The 20074-nt window shown below is 31.4% G+C and overlaps 4 protein-coding genes and 1 long non-coding RNA gene across 10 annotated transcripts in view; 3 read left to right on the top strand and 2 right to left on the bottom strand.

Moving 5' to 3' along the window:
• Window positions 1-72: 72 nt before the first annotated feature.
• Window positions 73-2764, bottom strand: LOC106787537. Its single transcript, XM_014749961.1, has 7 exons — window positions 2755-2764; window positions 1700-1936; window positions 1389-1577; window positions 990-1307; window positions 713-929; window positions 362-638; window positions 73-290 (listed from the first exon to the last, which is right to left on the bottom strand). The coding sequence occupies exons 1-7, from the start codon at window positions 2762-2764 to the stop codon at window positions 168-170; spliced, it is 1371 nt and encodes a 456-aa protein (XP_014605447.1). The 3' UTR covers window positions 73-167.
• Window positions 2485-7953, top strand: LOC106787549. The gene is made up of 7 exons (XM_014749978.1): window positions 2485-2776; window positions 3223-3412; window positions 3521-3703; window positions 3798-4047; window positions 4572-5178; window positions 6953-7290; window positions 7560-7953. Exons 2-7 carry the CDS (start codon window positions 3224-3226, stop codon window positions 7841-7843), a joined length of 1851 nt encoding a protein of 616 aa, XP_014605464.1. The 5' UTR covers window positions 2485-2776; window position 3223; the 3' UTR covers window positions 7844-7953.
• Window positions 7954-8883: 930 nt separating this feature from the next.
• On the bottom strand, window positions 8884-13672 carry LOC106787547. 6 transcript variants are annotated; one of them, XM_014749977.1, is made up of 6 exons: window positions 13278-13672; window positions 11832-12225; window positions 11466-11739; window positions 10048-10481; window positions 9521-9805; window positions 8884-9407 (listed from the first exon to the last, which is right to left on the bottom strand). In XM_014749977.1, the coding sequence occupies exons 2-6, from the start codon at window positions 12204-12206 to the stop codon at window positions 9219-9221; spliced, it is 1557 nt and encodes a 518-aa protein (XP_014605463.1). In that variant the 5' UTR covers window positions 12207-12225; window positions 13278-13672; the 3' UTR covers window positions 8884-9218. The 6 variants fall into 6 exon arrangements, with proteins under 6 accessions (XP_014605463.1, XP_014605459.1, XP_014605460.1 ...); XM_014749973.1 differs by lacking the exon at window positions 13278-13672 and adding an exon at window positions 12812-13269; XM_014749974.1 differs by lacking the exon at window positions 13278-13672 and adding an exon at window positions 12847-13269.
• LOC106787550 lies at window positions 9663-11825 on the top strand. Its single transcript, XR_001381800.1, has 3 exons — window positions 9663-9819; window positions 10014-10246; window positions 11375-11825. It is a non-coding gene; the product is annotated as an uncharacterized LOC106787550 (long non-coding RNA).
• Window positions 13673-17902: 4230 nt separating the features above from the next.
• LOC106787545 overlaps window positions 17903-20074 on the top strand; it is a 143311-nt gene continuing 141139 nt past the window's right edge. Inside the window, exon 1 of the mRNA XM_014749969.1 lies at window positions 17903-19187. Within this exon, the coding sequence (XP_014605455.1) occupies window positions 18992-19187 (196 nt within the window). The 5' untranslated portion in view covers window positions 17903-18991. The remainder of the gene's footprint in view (window positions 19188-20074) is intronic.

Here is a 20074-nt window from a genome sequence, read left to right as displayed (position 1 = left end):
TCACATAATTACGTACGCTAGCATTAAAAGTTTTTTATATATAAATAATAGTTTGTTTCTTATAGTTTAAATGAATAAAAAATTAATAATAAAATAAATAAGTAGTTAATTTTATAAAATCAGTATCATTAAAAATCAATAATATAAAATACCTCTATGACAATATTTTACATTTCAATATTTTGATACATTTTTATAGCTGTTAATATGGCTGTCCTTTCAGCAGCCTCTTTTATTCCTATTTCTTGTAAATCATAGTCATTTAACATTTGCATAAGATCCATGTCTATCTGTGAAGACAAAAAATATTATTTTTGTTTTAAATCATTACAAAGTAACATGTATCATAAATTATATTTACTTCTTCTTTAAGAAAAATAGACATATGATGACTCAAACCATATCGTTTTAAGAAAATAATCATTTTAGTTTGCTGCGAGTTTAGAATCATTCCTCTTGGAGGAGTTTTGTAACGAGGCGGTGTAGGCGTCTTGTCGCCTGATACATTTTCATCATTAATGTATGCAGGTACATTCGGCGAAGATGTAGGACTATAATCTAGTACTATTTCAAGCGTAGTGTTATGATCATTTTGAACAGATGTGAGATCCAAGTCTGCTGGTCGTATAGACCGTAATCTTTGAAGGAATTATTATTTATTATCTTCTTTTTTAAAATAATATTCACCATATAATCCATTACAGTTGTTTACCTTTTAAGTATTACATTTGGTGAATGCATCGAATCATTTTTCAATTTACAAGATTCTATTATTTTATTATACTTCATTTCAATTTCTTCTTCGTCATTTTCATTGATAGTTGCCAAATTTGTATTACAAGTTTGAACAAAATATATATTCGGAGAAGTTGGACATTTTTCGCAAGAAATTTCTAAGAAAGTAGGCGATATTAGATTTGATTCCTCTTCTGATGTATTTATAGATAAAAAATCAAAGTTAGATTGTAAATCTTTTTTTTTATGGGCACTCTCTATAGTTTCTGTTAAATTAAATTGATTATTTGTATTAGCATGACTTATATCAATATATATTGGAGGGAAATTAGTTAGAGTATTTTCATTATTATTGTTAGAATCATGTAATGGTTTTGAAATATATGGAGATTTGTTCTTGCAGTCAGATATAAAAATATTATCGCATTCAGAAATATCATTGCTTGATTCATTTTCCCTTTCAATATCATCCGATTCATCATTCCAATAATTCTCTATTTCATAATAATGTTTTGCTAAATTTGATATTTCTGGTATCGTTGATAGTTTCATCATAATGTGTGTATATTCATCTATAAAATAATTAGAATATATCTTTGTATTGTTTCAGTTAGTATATTAAATATACATTGTAAAAGAATAATATATCTTACTGGCTTTGGAAACATCTAAACCCATGTCAATCAAAGAAAAAAACATATCTTTATCATTTTTTAATGCGGCTATACATAGCGGAGTAATATCATCATTCTCTGCATTTTTTAATGTAGATGGACAAATTTCATATATCAGTTGCAACATTTCTTTATTTATTGCTGAAGCTATACCAATTATTGACATTCCTGTTAAATATATTGAAATTCTGTATTTATAGATATCATAAATATTTCATATTTGCAATATACTAATTATTAATTTTTATTGAAAATTACGAAGAAATTATAAACAGCTAGTAGTAATGTACCAAGATAAGTCGAATCATTAACGTTTGATTTTTGTTCTAAAAGTAATCTAACAGTATCAATATTTCTATTTCTAATAGCTTGCATCAATGGTGTCCAGCCAAAATTATTTTTCCTGTTAATAATTTGATGATTTTCTTTTTTCTTTAAAAGTTCTTTGATAATATTACAGCAACCGTATGCTGCACTAATATGCAATAAATTTTCACCATAATTATTAACGGCATTCAAAGTGTATTCTGTAATATATATTTCATTGTTTTATTAATTGCAAAACAATGTTAAGGAATATAGTAACTTTACCTTGCGTACGTAATAACTTTATAACTCTTGATTCTATCGCTTTCTTATCTTTTTTTCCATTTTTGTCAATATTATTATTCCAAGTGTTCATTATTTTAACTATTTTAATTAACACTTGTTAAGATTATAAAGGCAATGATAATTATAACGTTATATTTCTGACAAATGATAGATGATAACAAACATGTAAATATTTATTATTGTGACCTTATAAATTATATGGCTGTTATAATCAACAAATTAATATTAATATTATTAGAATTTTATATATTTATCGATAAATAAGAAATTTTTATAATAGTTCTAATATTGTAATATCATCAGTTAGTATCAAGTGACAATTATATTTGGTTTATAAAAAATTTAATAATTTATAAAATCATATTTTTTTTATTATAATCATTCGAATATAATTGTAGCGTTTGAATTTTGGCGGTTAATTGAGCAGTACGTCACATCCGTAAAAGTTCATAGAGAACATGCCGGCTAGGTGGTGGCAGCACAGTCTCACGCAGTGTGACGTTCGAAATGATTTCTGCAAGCGTTTGAATTTCACTCGAGGAATCTTATAGACGCTTATCTATTTAATTAAAACTTTTATGCATTCACAATGCATAATACTTAATAATAAGTTTGTAATATCGTCGAAGTGCATTATTCAAGTCTATACGTTTGAAATAAGCCGGACTTAGTGATCGCTTTAAATCTATTGTAACTCACGCTCGGTTGACCCTGTTTTTATACTTTCACCAACCTATTTTCATACATTCATAGCAGTAAGTATACCACGACTACTATTCAAATGTCAAAATATGTTATATTATATTTAAATGTATGTTTCCTGATACAAAAGTTATGAATATTTGTTAGGTTAGCTTAAAGACGACGCTGAGGTCAAATTTGTTGGGGTGGGGGCACTAATTAAGCAAATGTGGTAGGGGGAAACGGGCAAGCATCGCTACCGTTAGCGAATGATTTTTCCGGATATTTATCTTACTAGTATATTATTTTCTGTCAAAAAATGAACATTTGTCATGACTCTTTGCCAAGTCATCTTTAATGTATATACATTGTCATAGTTTAATGAACTCCAATTTTACAACAATATGGAGATAGTGTACTACTTATTATCATAAAAGAATTCTACAAGCTATGGCTTATTTATTAGTTAACATCATAATTCAACGTGCTCACATGTTGTTGTTATTATTTTGAATCGCAGAATGGGGAGCACCAGTCAGTTGTATAGTCTCTCATGGGGAGAATTCAGCTCGTCTTTGGCCTCTGCAGTACAATTACTTAGAGGACATGGAGATTTAGTCGATGTAACATTAGCAGCAGGAGGGCGTAGCTTTCCTGCACACAAGATAGTTCTATCGGCGGCAAGTCCATTTTTGCTGGATTTACTGAAGGTTACATCGATATTTTTATATAAATTATAACATTCGATATTAGGATACTATCTGACGTTTAAGATTTTTCATTATTTGTAACATGATGCGATGATCTTTTCAATACAGAGTACACCTTGTCAACACCCAGTAGTGATGCTAGCTGGTATAGGTGCAGATGATTTAGAATCATTATTGGAGTTTGTTTATCGAGGTGAAGTCAGCGTCGAACCATCTCAACTACCATCTCTGCTTCAAGCTGCTCATTGTTTGTGTATTCATGGTCTATCACCGCCGACAATATTAACCGAAGTATATCTTTTTAGATATTTTGTTATTTAGTTTTAAATACTTTTGTAGATATGTATTATACTCTTATCTATATTATAATAATTATATTTATTAGAGTGGCGAGGAAGTACCTGCATCTGCAATACCGGCAGCTAGTGAAGCTTTGTCTCGTGAAACTCTTAGTTCGTATTTCCCTTTAAAAAGGAGGAAAAAGAGAAGAAAGTCTTCTTCATCGTCGGGAAAGTGGGCACGTGGAAGTATGACTAATGATAATGAAAACAGGCATTTAAATACGCACGCAGATGATCATGCTACTACAGATTATGATCCAAAAGATATCGATGCTCACCATGGTGATGACACAGGTGAGATAAAATTGATCTCTTTGTCAGTTGTACAATTTTGTTTTATTTGTCATATTAAATAATTGAATATAATATCGTATGAAAAGAAACAATTGTACAGTTAGTTGTAAATTTGTTAATTATGGAAAAGTTAAGTTTAAAAGAATAAGAGAGAAGTCGATATGCTTTTGTATAAAGTAGATTAAAATTTTCTAGTTTAATACGTTCTTTTTTATTATATGATTTAAGATATATATATATATACATATACATATATATTTCCAATAGCAACAGCGAAACAATTAATTTGTGTTTTGTGTCCGATATATTTGTTTTACCTAGCATATTATTTATCTATCTGTGAGATATATGAAATCTCTTTAGGTTATCCTTTTCATTAATACGGACACAAGCACAACCATCGGTTGGGTTGAACTGCAATGAAAATTGGTAACGCCATATGTTATTATATCTAAGATATCAGAAATTTCAGATAAGAAGGTCAGTTCAGCCCTGCATGGTAACATTGTGTTTGTGTCTGTTAGCAGCAAGCGATCAGTTGGGATATACAAATCATCAGGATAGCCATTCACCTTCCTCCAAAGAGGCTAAGCGAGTAACAACCGAAAATTCTCAAGCAGGAGCTCAACAGGAACATACGTCAGATAGTGAACATCACTTACAGACAATGACGTCGATACAACAATATTCACCACTGCATATACCTCAGTTTCCTGGTTCAATGAACATGGGCTATCCACCAGGTGTACCGCTTTCTCTAACACAAGGATCAGCAGCCGGTACAGCTACGTGTAATATAGCAGGAAGTTTAAAAGTTCGTGGTGCTTCAGATTGTCCAGGCATGTGTCCACTTTGTGGTGCTACGTTACGTCAAGCAAGAAATTTACGCAGGCATCTTTTATCGTCTTGCAAGTGTCGATTTAGTAGTCATCCATTGCAAGGTCCATTGTCCGATTCAATGTTGATCGAAGTTAAACCAGAAGTAGAAGTAACGGAATACAGTGATCAATCAGCCAATCATGGGACTGACAGTGGGAATAATAGTGAACGAATTATTTGTAAACCCAGTCCGCTTCCTTCGCCGATATCGCGCGAATCTAATGTTGTATCCCCACACAGCAATGCACCGTCGCCGACTATAGCCAGATGAAAATATCGGAAAAAGTTGAAAGACAGGACTACTTAGCACTAGTGGTGTTATTGCTCGAATCGGTTCGTCTGTTTCATTTAAAAGGAACATCATGCGTTTAGATTAATTTTTTTTTCATTTTTTGTCCCACCTAATTAAAAGCCAACCAAGTTTTGAATATCTTTCGTTAATGTACTTATTTTCAATGTAAGTTTCATATTGTACACAGATTTTTTGTACAATAATACGAATAATTATATATTGTACGGTTTTTTGGATTATATCCAAATGAAAAGAGATTATCATAACATTTATACTTTATGTTTATACATATTTATCTATTTTTTCGAACTCATTTTTTTTTCTTTTTTTTCTTTTTCTCTACGATTATATGTTCCTTCGAATACATACATAAATTATGTTATATGCGGCCTGAGATATTTATAATTCATTTCATCTCATGTAGAATCTTCCATGATAGCAAGTAAGAGCAGTATCCTAGGGTTAATGGGAGTAGCAGTCGATTAAATTTGTAGTCATAGTGCAAGGGATGGGGTATGTATAGTAAAATGTGCTCCGAATTTTTAACGTCTTTAAAGATACGTTATTCATTCATTAATTCATTAATTCATTCATTTTTCATTCATTTTTCATTCATTTATTCATTCATTTTTCATTAATTCATTAATTCATCTATTCATTCATTTTTCATAAAACTCGCAATATAAATGCAAATATAAATGTATATATATATATGATTTTTATTATTTTTTATTCGTTTGCGTTTAATGTTATTCGATAATTATTTCCTCTCATCGTTCATCGAATGTTAAAACTCATTAATCAAAACATTATTTCGTTTTTTATCAAATAAATATTTTTACCTTACAAAAAATTATCCGAGAAAAGAAGAAAAGAATTTTTAATGGTATAATAAGAGTCTTGATCCATCAATAGTCATATCATAAATAAAATTTTGAAAATCACGATGATGATGATGAAGAAGAAGAAGAGAAAGAAAGAAAAACAAAAATGTTTTTTACACATTCCTTATCGTTTTTATAAATTACAGGAATTGTAAGCAGAAGAGACTATTGAAGGGTCCTAATTAAAGATACAGATTTTCATATACACATACATACTCTATAAATTATTATTATTATATAAATATATAAATAAGCGGTAAGAACACGTCGTATAGTAAGAAAAAAAAAAAGAAAAGAAAAAAAAAAGAAAAGAAAGGAATTTTTTTTTTCCCTCTGCGTTTGTAAATAAAGAAAATATATGTGATATCATTTTTTAATAACAATATAGATATTACGAAAAGGAGAACGTAGTGTTATGTTATGTATTTTGTAATTATTAAAATAATATTACCGTATTGTGTGCAATGTATTAAATGCACACGGTGCATCCTGGCAATTCGATATTTTTGTTTTGTTTTTTGATATTATTAAGTTGTACTGATGACATTACTGATTATTTTAGAATTTAGACAAAGGCTATACATATGCATATACGTATACATATTTGAATTTACAATACAAGATATTTTAATAACAGCAGAACATATTGTGTATTGTATGTGTGCCATATTATTATAAATAATACTCGTAACGTTATATATTTATATATATATATATAGTTTGTTATATATGTATATATATAACAAAAAAGTATACCTCATGTAAATACATGCTTTACATACGCGCTTATATGAATTACTAGGTAATATCATTCGTTTATAGTTATATTGTTTTCTATGCAAGATATATACTTCTTCATGGAATTCATTTTAGGAGATGGACAATCGAAAACAAGGAACATGTCAGATCAACCAATATCTTGTCCATTATGTGGTGCGATGTTACGCCAATCGAGGAACTTAAGAAGACATTTGGAATTATTACATTTTGGACTCGGCAATGGTAGCAAAGCTGGCCTACATGTGAGACATCGAAGGAACGACAGAGGCGGAAATTATTTTAGACCATCCTTGCCATGCATTCGTACACCGCACGCACCTAGAACGGACTCTCATCATCCAAGAGCTAACGAACATTCGGATTTCCCCACGATGACACCTTTATCTGTTCCTTCGACGGTGAGCTCTGGTACGTCGAGTATATGTAGTACTTAAAATACACACATACACACATGCGTACTTATTTTCCTGGCCGATAAGAATGAGGGAGAAAGAAAAGCAATATTATTATACGGCGAACTTCGACGTTGTCTACTATCGATGAATTGATTTCTAAAGTAAGAATCTATTTTTTTTTAATTTTTTTATTTTTTTTTTCATTTCTTTCTAAACACAAAAGGAAAGGAAAGAAGGAAAAGAAACAAAGATAAATATTGTTTTTTTGTTAAAAAAATCTAGGCAATCTCATGGGACCAGGTTCGAGTGTATTAGGATCAGCCGAACAGAACGCACATTCCATATCTACGGCTACTTCTTGCGGTGTATCCATGGGACCAGCCAACAACGGGATTTATACGTCAGATACCAGTGCCAGTATGCTTGGCTGTTTACTACCATCTTTGCCTTCACTGCCTTCTCTTTCATCTCCGCATGATGTTTTTCGACATGGTGAAATGTTACGAGCATATCATGATCCTTCGAGACAACATGCAAGACATTTGCAACGCACCGACGTTACCTAATTTTTACGACCTTATCGTTAAACACGGACGTTTGCGTTTTTATCTGTTTATAATTCTATTAGATTTTCTTTTTTCTTTTCTTTTAAATTTTATTTTTCCTCTCTCCCGATTGGGAATGAATTTATTATATTATATTTTATTTTATTGTATTTTATTTTATTTTATATTATATTTTATATTATATTATATAATATTATATTATATTATTTTATATTATTTTATATTTTTTATATATTAATACAATTTAGTAATTTCTTTTTCTTCTTGTTAAACTTGGTGGGAAAAGTGCTTTTATATATATGGATAGATATTTATCTGAAATAATTGTAAATTAAGTCGATCATTTTTTTGTATTTTATTATTTTTTATTTCGACAAAGTCTACGGATAATTTAATTATTTAAGCCTCTCGCGTTCGTAATTATCTTTCTGTTTTCTTCGGTTCTTCTTTCTTTTTTTTTCTTTTATAATGGGAAATAGGATACCGCTATTTACTCTGTGCAAATTCGACGTTACGATAGGAAAGAAGTTAGAGATTTATGATTTTATTAGTAATATACAGTACGTCTGAGGATTTTCCAGTCAAACTGTGTTAGCGTGTTCTATGCATGAAAATAAGAAAAAGAATGTTATATGTTAAATTACCTATGTTTTTATAACTTTTTTTCTTATTTTTATGCATAGAACAGGCTGAAACCATTTACCCGAAAAAACTAAAGACACCCTGTATAATATACATATATATATGAACAATTATATTTGATATATATATATATATAATTATGTATGAGCTGGTAGTACAGGTATATCATTTTTTTTATACACATTGTACATAAGTATTGTACAAAGTGATTAAAAAAAACATAATTTAAAAAATAAGGTGTCAGAATTATAAAACACAATCACGAATCGTGATGTTATCATTTTATTATATAAACGTACGTAACACAACAAGATAAGTAAAGTAGAATGCTTCGAAAAACAATATATATATATATAAAACAATATATATATATATATACAACCGATAACAATTGAATTTCATTTTTGATCAGATTGTATATTACTATTATTCATATATACCAATTTACGGTGACCTGTATAAAAAAGTCTTTTTAAAAAAAAAAAAACAATAAGATAACACATCGAATGAATGAATGAATGAACGAATTATTTTTTTCTTCCTTTTTCTTTTCGCTTTGTTTTTTCTTTTGGGGTTGGAAAGAAAAGGAATTATTGTAAGCGACTTTTATGGCAGTAATTATTCTCAAAACCATTGTTTTTATCTTCTCTTTCCGTATATCTCGATACGATTATCGAGGAGTATTTAGTATCAAGAAGAAAGAAAAAAAAAAAAAAAAGAAAAGAAAAATAATTTATACGACTAAATTCATTTCTTCTTGTTGTTCAGTATGACCGAGTACAAATGGCCAGTTCCTGTTCGATATCCTTTCAAGTTCACCTCGTAGAAGCCTTAATAAATCATCGATGCATTTCACTTCATGTATATCCTGTTTCAATCTTAAAGCGTCCGATGATAAATCAAGTAACTTCTCTTCCTCATACTAATCAAAAAAATAACAATCAAGAATCATCATTGGCATCATTATTATTATTATTATTAAAAAGGAAAGAAATGATATAATGAAGAAGATTAGAAAATTCTTATTGTAGATACCTCGAAGTCTTTCCTCAGTTCGCAAATATCTTTGAAGATATCCTTACTCGCATGTTGAAGCCTCTCGACACGTTTACGAAGATAATAAACCGATTTATCTGGTTCCCCGAGAACGGGTGGTACATTACCATCGGTTTCTATGGTCAATGCTAATCTTGTCAAATTATCGTGAGCTGAAGTTTTGTCACGAAAACGATCATCGTCCAACAGAATCCTTGCTTTTTCTGGATTACTTTCGAGCTCCTGCAGGATCGATACTACTTCGTTTATGGCCGTGGATTGTACCTACAAAAAAATTGGTATAAATATCTTTTTTTTTCATAATTAAACAAAACAAAACTAATCTAATCTAATCGAAAAAAATATATAATTTCTTTAAAAATCTTCAGATTTATATTTTATTATTATATATATATATAACATTAGAGTATTTTTATATTAAAGATAAAATTTGATGCTTTATTTATTAATGTATTTTTATTTTTATTTTCAGAAATATTATCAAACATGGGGAAATGATAAAATACCTGAACGAAATCGGTACTGCAAACACCACTTGATGCAGTATTACCAAGTTCATCGCAAAGATAAACAGGAGGATTCGTTTGTGTGTCACTTTGAGTTTCAGAACTCCAGTCGTTGCTTTGAATACCTGAAGTATCTTCGACAGATGATCGACGAGTTGTTGCTGTTACCGTTACTGGTTGCTTCTTTAAATCATCCCAGGTAACACTCAGCCTTTCGTAACTCGATCTATTGCTAATAGTATCGGTTGTTGAAGCTTTCGATGGTTCAGTCGTTGTTGTCGTCGTCGTTGTCATCCTCTTGAGCACGGCGTCATCCTGAAGGATGCTCGTCGTATTAACGACGGGATTAGGAGAGCTTGTTCGAGCTATTTGTATTTTTGAATTATCTTCGTTCTTGTTGTACGATTCCAACAATGCTCTTAAACGTTGGTCACCTGAATTATTTTTATTTTATTTTTATTAAACACTTGTTGAAGATTAAAAAAGTGTGTCGTGTTAAAGCATTATAATATCTAATGTTTATATTTCAATTATTGATAAATTTCTGCATTTTTTAAAATGATTGGATTTATAAATAAAATTATTTTCTTTTTTTTTCTTTTCTAAAAAAGGAAATAGCATGTAACAGATTTAAAGGGTGTCTTGTTAAATATTAATATATATAATATGTTGATTGTTTAAATAATAATAAAAAAAACATTATAGATTCGTGTGTTGAAGAAAAGGATGTAAAAATTTTATATATTTTTATAATATTAAAAAAGAGAAAAATTTCTTTCTTTTTTTTTTTTTTTCATATAAAAAGAATAATTAATAAGTATATATAGTCGATTAATTCTGACGAGAAACCAATGTCAAAGGATGCATAGTTTTATATGAAGAGTCTGTCACTCGAAAGAAAGCAAGAAAGAGAAAAAGAGACAAAAATAGGCTTGAAACGTGCGTCAGAGAGAGAGAGAGAGAGAGAGAGAGAGTCTACATCGAAGTATATTTATATATATACATATATCGGTAAAATGGTCGAAGTTTTATTGAGGTCAAGAGTTACGTTCAGGAATCGCGTGTCCTAGTTTAGAACATCATTGTAAATACATATCTCTACTCATCCTAAAGAACGAATTATACATATTTCGAACGTTCTTTTTAGAACCGTGATATACTTTGTAATTTATTCAAGGAGATTTTTCGAGTATCTCTCTCTCTCTCTCTCTTTTTAATAATAATTTTGTTCTCTTTTTAAAATTTTTCCATTTCCATCTATCTCTTTTTCTCTCTCTCTTTTTTTTTCCCTCTTCTTTTTTTCGTGTAAGTTTTATTCTTTTTGTAGGTTTTCAAAGCATCGGATCGAAAGGAAACCTTTTATAAATAATAAAGAAAAAAAGAAAAAGAAGAAGAACAACAACAAGAGGGATAAGTACCAGTTTGTTTCGAATCGATGAGATAATTAAGTCGTTTTTTCGATAGCCTAGTCTTACGTGGATTTTCATTTTCAGAACTCATACGAGATATAGAAAGAAAACGTGGGGACGGTATTAAAATCCTGTATTCCTCGCATCTGATCAATCTTTCTGGAGTATAACAAATCCCTCGCGTTCGTTGAAGTATCGGTTCACCACCTGCCAATTCATCGTGCAAATTATGATCCTTTCTATGGGTTATTTTCGTCGTCGTTGTTGTTCTTGTTCTTGTATCCTATGAAAAGAAGAAAGAATTTTAGAGTAAATGTTTGTTTGGATAATCACATTTATAAAAATAATCAAATTAAAAGATATTATTCATCGAACCGATTGATCTGTACGAAGAGCGTCCATTTCAATGAGATCGTTGTCCAATTCATCATTAGTATTTCTCGTTAAAGTAGTGAGTTCTATATTTTCACAGGTCTCGTCATCGTCATCGACGTTATTATCGTCATCAGGATTCTTCGAATAATCCGATACAAAGGTGTAAGCATCAGCCTCGTCCGAATCAATGCACGATAGCATTGAAGTTGACGATCCTGACGATCGGCAATCCTTATTTTTATTATTTCCAGTTATATTTGTAGGACATTCCAATCCACCAATGAACCAACCAAATTCATCTTCCTTATTTCCTGGTGATCTATCGATCCTAGCTGTTTCACCACCAGCACTCCTTCCGTTTAGATAAAACATCATCAATGATCTCAATCATACACTGTTCAAACATACAATTATTTTGATTAGTCAATTTTTTGTTTCTATCGCTTTAAAACTATACACACACACACACACACACACAATGCATTAAATTGTTATTATTGTATTTTGTGTTAATAATTTTATGATAATTTGTTCTAATTTGGGATTCACGTATACAGTATTCGTCATTTTAATTATATTTTCATTCAAACATATTATTATTATTATATTTTATTATTTATTATTTAATTTATAATAATATAATTATTGCGAACTCGCGAAATTTGTTGTTTGCTGCTACTATTTGTGCTCGTTTATTTACGCTATTAATTTCTTTTTCTTTTCCATTCAATGATAATTTTAAATCAATAATTTTATGCAATTCAATTAATTTTATTAACGTTACGTTAACTCACGAATTTAATAATGCAACACAACATGAGGGCGAGATGAATGCGAAAATAAATTTTGAGAAATGTTTAATAAGCGTAATTTGACATCAACGTTAGAAGAGAAGAAACGAAACACAATACACTGCACGCAGCAAACACATACACACACATATACACACACACACACACTATTGAACGAATATCACAAACTAGAGGGATAAAATAGTCGCGATGAACATTCGAACCGATGATAATGATGATGATGATGACATACGTTCAGTGGGATATGTCGAACTTGGTCAATGAGCGGATTTAAAAACACTTGTACGACTTCTGCGGCGACGTAGAACTGACGAGAGAGTCTTCGGTGTTAGAAAGAAAAGAAAAGAAAAGAAAAGAAAAGAAAAGAGAAGAAAAAGAAAAAAAGAAGGGAAAAAAAAAGGCAGAATAAAAATTCACGGTGTCGGCTACGTTGGTAAAGCCCCCAGGTATTTCTTTTTTTTCTTCTTCTTCTTCTTTAACACTCCTCCTCCATCTGTCATCGATAAACGTTAGTTTTATTTTTCAAGTCATGCCGTCTCCCCCCTCCCCGACCCTTCGAGTAAACATTTTAATTAATATTTAAAATGTCGATGTTCATTTTTTTTTTCAATATTTTTATTTTTATTTTATATACCCAACGCGTTGAACGAATTATATTATTTAGTTCACAAGCCTCGAGTTTTTACACGTATTTTATTATTATTATTATTATTATTGTAAATTGCTGACGATCGAAATATCCATGTTTTTCTTGTTTTTTTCTTTTTTTTTTTTTTAATTTTATTCTTTTTTCCTTCTTTTCATTTGGATAAATTAAAACGTTAACACACGTAGATGTTAAAAACGCGCTTCGATCTTCTCGTAATCGTCATCGCCGTTGAACTGATGTTGGTCAAACGTTATAGCAACCGTGAGACTCTTTACACGACCATTGCTTGTCGTCATAGCGATTGCTAATTAAATTAAACCCAACTGATTCTCTCCCTCGTTGCCTTTCCCGTTTAGAAACCTGATATTTTTTCACTTCTATTTCTTCTTCTTCTTCTTCTTATTATTATTATTATTTTTCACTTACCTTTAAAATATTTTGCATGTTTATTTGATTGACCATATTGTTGATTTATACGTTCATCGTGAATTTATAAGTTCAATGAACTCTCGATCTCATCTTTTAAATAAAAAATAAAAAAAAAAAATTACCAAAGAATTAGAAGAAGAAGAAGAAGAACACAGGAGAAAGAAGAATGCACCACTTTCATCGAACTTCTTTTAAATACTAAAATACTACTTGTGTTTCCCCTTTTTATTTATTATTATTTATATATATATATATATTATCGAAAAAAAAATATTTCTTTTTTTTTTTTCTTCTTCCGTTGATAAGATTTAATTTAAACAAATTTATTTTGCGCCGATTACGTTCGAGTCATTTGTCGATTACGCTGGAAAAATTGTACAAAACATTATAACAAGGTTCGATTCTATATTTATTCGAGTTTTACATGGGTTGTTTTTTTTATTTGTTTTCTTTTTGTTTTGTTTTTATCGTTAGTGCATTCGAGACACGATTGGCCTGGCCTCTTTCTTCTTATATGTGTGTTTTTAGTGAGATAAACTGTTTGTGACCCCTGTACCGAGTGATAAATCTCGCTGACTCAAAGCCGGATCGACTAGATCCTCCACGTTTGGCAGACACAGTATTTATTTCACAGTTGCAACGAGTACAACTGCTGAAAGAGAGAAAGAGAGAGAGAGAGAAAGAGAGAATTAACGTCATAGTAAACAATATCCTTTCTCTCTTTCTCTTTTACATTTATATATACATATATATCTGTATGTATATTTTATAACGCGTTTCGAGTGGTCGTTCGTATTATCATCGATGAATTAGTTTTGCTTATTTTTACCTTTTTTTCTTCTTTTTTAAACTTTTCATCCTTTTTATATTAATTTTATCCATACTTTTTAATAGATCTTTATTTATGTATATTAAATGAAATAATCAGGCCGAGTGCCGAGTTACTTTAGACAATGATCTACGGATTGTATAAATTTAAATACAAAGTGTTTAATTTAAAAACAAAAAAAATCAATTTTTGCTTAATTTTGTCATTCATTCATAAGTTAAACGACGCTCAGAGATACGAACAAATTAGATTTACGATTTTATTTTACTTTTCCATACGTTTTCTCTAATCGATTTTTAAATATCTATTATTTAAAAATGAAATAATTGGATTCAATCAATATGCGGATAGGTATTTGCCGATTCCCAATTATCTGCTATTAGATTAATTATAATACTAAGATATTATTTTTCTACATTTCTTGACAAATTTAAAAAAAAAAATATACATATATAGCACGACAATTTGTATAAAAAAATAAGAAGAAAAAAACAAATTAGAAATAGATATGTATATAATTTGTCTCTCCATACAAACAAACAACAACTCTTCGTTTTTTAAATGACAATGTCATTTTAATTAACTCGTTCGATTTATCGATTAGATCGTTTTAAATGGCACACCATCTCTCGATGTATTATGATTTATCGATCAGAAATAAAACGTAAGTTCTAAAATTGCACGTTCTTAACTCGCGCACAGTTTATATTGAAATTGACCTTTGACCTCGTAGCACGAACGTTCTTCCGTTTTAAAGGCTGTTTAAACAACCAACCAGATTAGAAAGAGAGAGAGAGGAAACGATTTATTCACTCCTCGTTTACGTGAGGGGTCTCGTTATCTTTCTCTCTCTCTCTCTCTCTATCTCTATCTCTCTTTCTCTCTCTCTTTCATTTTACACAACACACGTACCTTCGAAATTTCCGTTTAAACCGACAAAGACTAATTTTATCGAGGAACGATTAGCTAAGACAGCTATCGTAACTTGGCCCACCTACTTCTACTTCACTTATACTAACTTCACATATCGTTTCATTTCTCATCCGTTCGTCGTAAAGAGATCTCTTTTTTCCTCTCTCTCTCTCTCTCTTTCTACTTCTATTTCTATCATTATCTATCTACCTATCTATTTATTTATCTTTCTCTCTCTTTCTGTATCATGATTCAGACTTTACCTGATCGCATTGATGATATGAATGGTCACGTGATCTACTCCCAGACCAACACCTTTCGATACACTTATTAACTTTTTTCTTTTTTTTCTTTCTTTTTCTTCCTCGCACTTTGACCACACACTTCTTTCCTTCTTTTTTTTTAATCTCCGTTTTATTCCCCCTCCTTCCTCAGACACACACACACACGCGTAAACAATGCACGCAGTCTTCTTCCTCATTCTTCTTCTTCTATTTGATACATGTTTTAGGATTATATTTTTTTGTTATCTTTTATTCACGATTTCGTAAAGTTATTGGCTAATTCTCTCTCTCTCTCTCTCTTTCTCTTTGTTTGTTTTCTTTTTATTATTATTATTTTTTTGTCTCATGAGAATTTATTTATCGATCGAATTAATTATCTTTGTTATTGGTATTCTCGTTTAATATGTATTAGGATGGAAGAAAAAATGGGTCTTGAATTGTTAGTGAGTATGGTAATTTTATGATAAAAATGTAAGATTTTGGGGAATAAATTTGTTTAGAAAAATTGGATTTATTATAATTGTGATCGTTACAGGCGACGTTTTTTTTTGTTGTACACTTCGATTAGTTTTGTTGGCGGGAAATACGAAGATTTTATAGATAGTATCGTTTGAACGCCATCTTGTGGAAATATCGTAGCGCGTAGAAACGTTTATAATAGTTGTAGCAGATTTAGTTGTTTTTGTAATAATCAGCCTGTGGTCTAAGGGTACGACTTACCACCGTCTATCCAGAACAATGGATTCTGTCGGGTATTCGAGACTACATGCTGATTTTCATTTTTTCTTATGGATTTTTTCGGTCAAAGGTCAGCACTTTCGGTGCTAACGCATATGGATGAAGGAGGGGATTTTTAGGGAACCCCTTAATAGGAATATTCATGAATATTACATTGTACGGCCTTGATCAATGATAAAAATGTTCACCGTATCGGTGATAACGTTATCAACGATGATACACGTTGCTCGTGGACGATGACACTCGTATACGTTTTACTTTCGCAGATGTGTGTTGGAAATCTTCCATATATGCGTGCGTGTATTTGTGTGTTTGTAATCCATACGAATGCAATTCGATTTATGCGTATGTATAAAATAGTTTTTCTTCTTTTTTTTTTTATATTTTTTTTTTAAATCTTTTTTGATGCTGTTCTTCATTTTTGAGAGCTTCAACAAGAGGAGAAGGAGAGAAAATAAAAGGAAAGTGGTGGTGGAGGTGGGTGTTAGGGGCTGAGAGAATAATTTAAAATTCAAACCTCGTCAGATGGTCTATCATTTTTTTCACCAACACAGCAGAGCTTAGTCTATGCACATAAATTTTCTTTCAAGAGTTTTCGTACAATTTTCAAGTACAGTTATTCATTTAGGATCAGGACACACATCTGGGTCTCATTTATTTTCAATGATTTTTTGTTTTTTAACAGAAACACGTGATTAAGGTTGTTGCTTTTTTATTTTATTTTGTATTTTCGAATTAGGGTCTTGATCTAGACCTTTGTTTTAATATATACAAATATGATTATATATAATAGTTGGCCTTGTTTTATGGATTACGTAAACGACGATAAGACTAACTATTAAACTTTGTTATAAAATGATTCATTTACTCGAGTGAAATCGCACGCAGTGTCTCGTTTCGCGATGATTATAAAGTGTTACGTAAATATTTTTTCTATATAAGATCTTACTTGGAGAAGTATTATTTTACGATGAATTTGATACACATTAATAAATATCGTGCATCAATAAATATTGTAAGAATATTTCAAACGATTTACAACAATCGATGATTTGCACAGGTATTGGATATTTTAATATAAAAGAAAAGAAAAAAGGATATAGGGTTTAAGTATACGAATAGGGTGAATGGTAATAGTAAAATTTGTCTCGATTTAAATGCCGAAAAAGAACAATAACAACAAAATGTACGTATTAAAAAAAAATCGTTAACAAGTAAAACAACATCGCGGGAATATTCAAAATGATGTAGTAACGATCGTTAAAGCGCAGACGCGCGTGATAGGTGGGTGAGTGGGTGGGTGGTTATAAGAGTTGTGGTGGGGGTAGGTGTAGAGTAGGCGTAGTAGTAGTATGGAATAAGAGGGTGGAAAAGGGGTGAGCGAGCGTTTTCCAGCTAACGGATCGATATGGAAGACGAGAGTGCGCGAAGAAGACCACATCGTTGCACCTACGTTGTTGTAGTCGTGGTGTTCGTCGGTGACGGTCATCGAGTAAACGGACGAAGCGAGTAGATCGACAATAGTGAATTTTCTCTTATAAAGAAAGAGAGGGGATGGCTAGGAGTTAGAAGGAGGGGTGGGGAGGGAGAGAGGAAGAATTGTGTCTGTAGGGGTGGGTATCCGTTCATCCCTTGTGCGTTCACCCCCGCGGTAGCAGGACTGTTAGTAGTAGAAATATCAGAACGAGCAGCACCGGCGCTTTCAACCACCAACCACCACCACCACCACCATCAACCACCTCCATAACCTCCACCACCACCACCACCACCACCACCACCACCGGCAGCAGCATCGTCGTTCCCTTTGCGACCTGCTCCGGTTCTCTCGCGCGAGAAACGCGCGCGGACTCTCGCGCTGCGTTCCATGAGAGTAACTCGGATTTACTCGCGAGAGATCTGTTTGAGATAATAGTGTTAATAGCTATTAATCTAATTAGTTAAGAAGAAAAAGGAATATATATATTCCTGAATCGTGTTGCCACACACGATTCGGGACCGTACTTCTTATTTATAACATTTCTTCTATCTTAACCACCATCAACCAACTAACCAACACCACCACCAACTGCTACTACTGGAAATTTCGTTAGCGTGATCATCATCGGTTCGTTCACCGTGTGACTTTATCTCTTTCTCTTGGGGTTATGTCTACCTTATTATACGCAAATAGTATTCGTAATAGTAATAATAATAATAATAATCGTAGTAATATTGCCAACGTGTACGCTTGTGTTAACGGGAGTGCCGGCAAAGAAGAAGAAGAAGAAGTAGAAAACGTAAAGTGTACCATTATTATTCTTCATTATTAAAATAATAATAATAATAATAATAACAATAATCATCATCATCGTCGTCGTCGTTTGACGTCATCTAGGAGTCTAACCAAAAAAGAAACAAAAAAGAAAGAAAAAAGAGAGAAGGAGAGATTTATCGTCGAATAAATATTATTTGAATATAGAAATAAAGGAAAATAGTGGAAAAGACATAGTGCAGAATAGGAGGAAGAAATGTCCGCGATGTCGCGGGGTCCGCCCCGCGCTCGCGGACCCACGCGGATCATCGAGAGGACGACGCCTAATCTTGGAAGAGGTAGAACAAGAGGAGGAATCATCCTCAATAATATTGTCAACCTTAAATTCGTCCTCTTGGTTATCCTCGTCACTGTATTCACGCCCCCGGTTCTTGCTGAGAAAAGCAAAGAATGTAAGTAACATTTAATTACAATCTATCGTTAATAATTTATTTTTAATTGTTTCTTATAACTTTATACTTTCCCCTATATTTTTTTTCTTTTTCTTTTTATTTTTTTTTTGTTTTAATACCTGCGTGCGTGCGTGCGTACGTACGTGCGTGCATGCGTGGCGGTTTTTTTTTTATTGCAACAATTTTCGGCGCCAATATCTATGACGGGATATGCCAGCCAGTCTTTTGATCCTGCGTACTCACAACTTTTCCGATTCAACATTTTCGAGCATGCTCTTCTAAACTACCCCCTCCCTATGTAATTTGTTCTTACTTATGTGTGTGTACGTGTGTATATAATTATGTATAGATCCTATGTATTTACGTATACGAGTCTATATATATATATATATATGTATGTATGTTTACATAAATTGTAATGTACATATATGTGTATGTAAGTTCTCTATACCCGAAGAAAAATCTTTCTCGCGGTTCCTGACACGATCGATGTCCGGTCTCTCTCTCTACGCGTCGAGAGAGAGAGCGCGAATCGGACGGACGGACGGACGGACGGATGCGTGCCGGTAAAAGCGAAATCGCTTTTAACGACCACCACTGTACCCATTTTATCCAATTGAGCGAACGAGCGACGACGACGAGTCACCGATATATTTTATTTTATTTTTTTTCTTCTATTTTTTCTTGTCTCCAAAATTTGTGTTTAAACAAATTAATGTATTTTTATATACAAATATGATAATACTTATATATATGTTACAGAATAATTATTGTAGGAGTGAATTTAATTCAAAATTTGAATGAATTATTTGATATAAATATAATAAATTGTAAATAAAAATTTTTTGTATTTTCGATTAAAATAATAATTTAGAGAAGTATAAAAA

Source organism: Polistes canadensis, unplaced genomic scaffold, assembly GCF_001313835.1.
Source record: "Polistes canadensis isolate GaletaPanama2010 unplaced genomic scaffold, ASM131383v1 scaffold_104, whole genome shotgun sequence".
In the NCBI taxonomy this organism is placed as follows: Eukaryota; Metazoa; Arthropoda; class Insecta; order Hymenoptera; family Vespidae; genus Polistes; species Polistes canadensis.
This window is presented reverse-complemented; position numbering and strand designations above follow the sequence as displayed.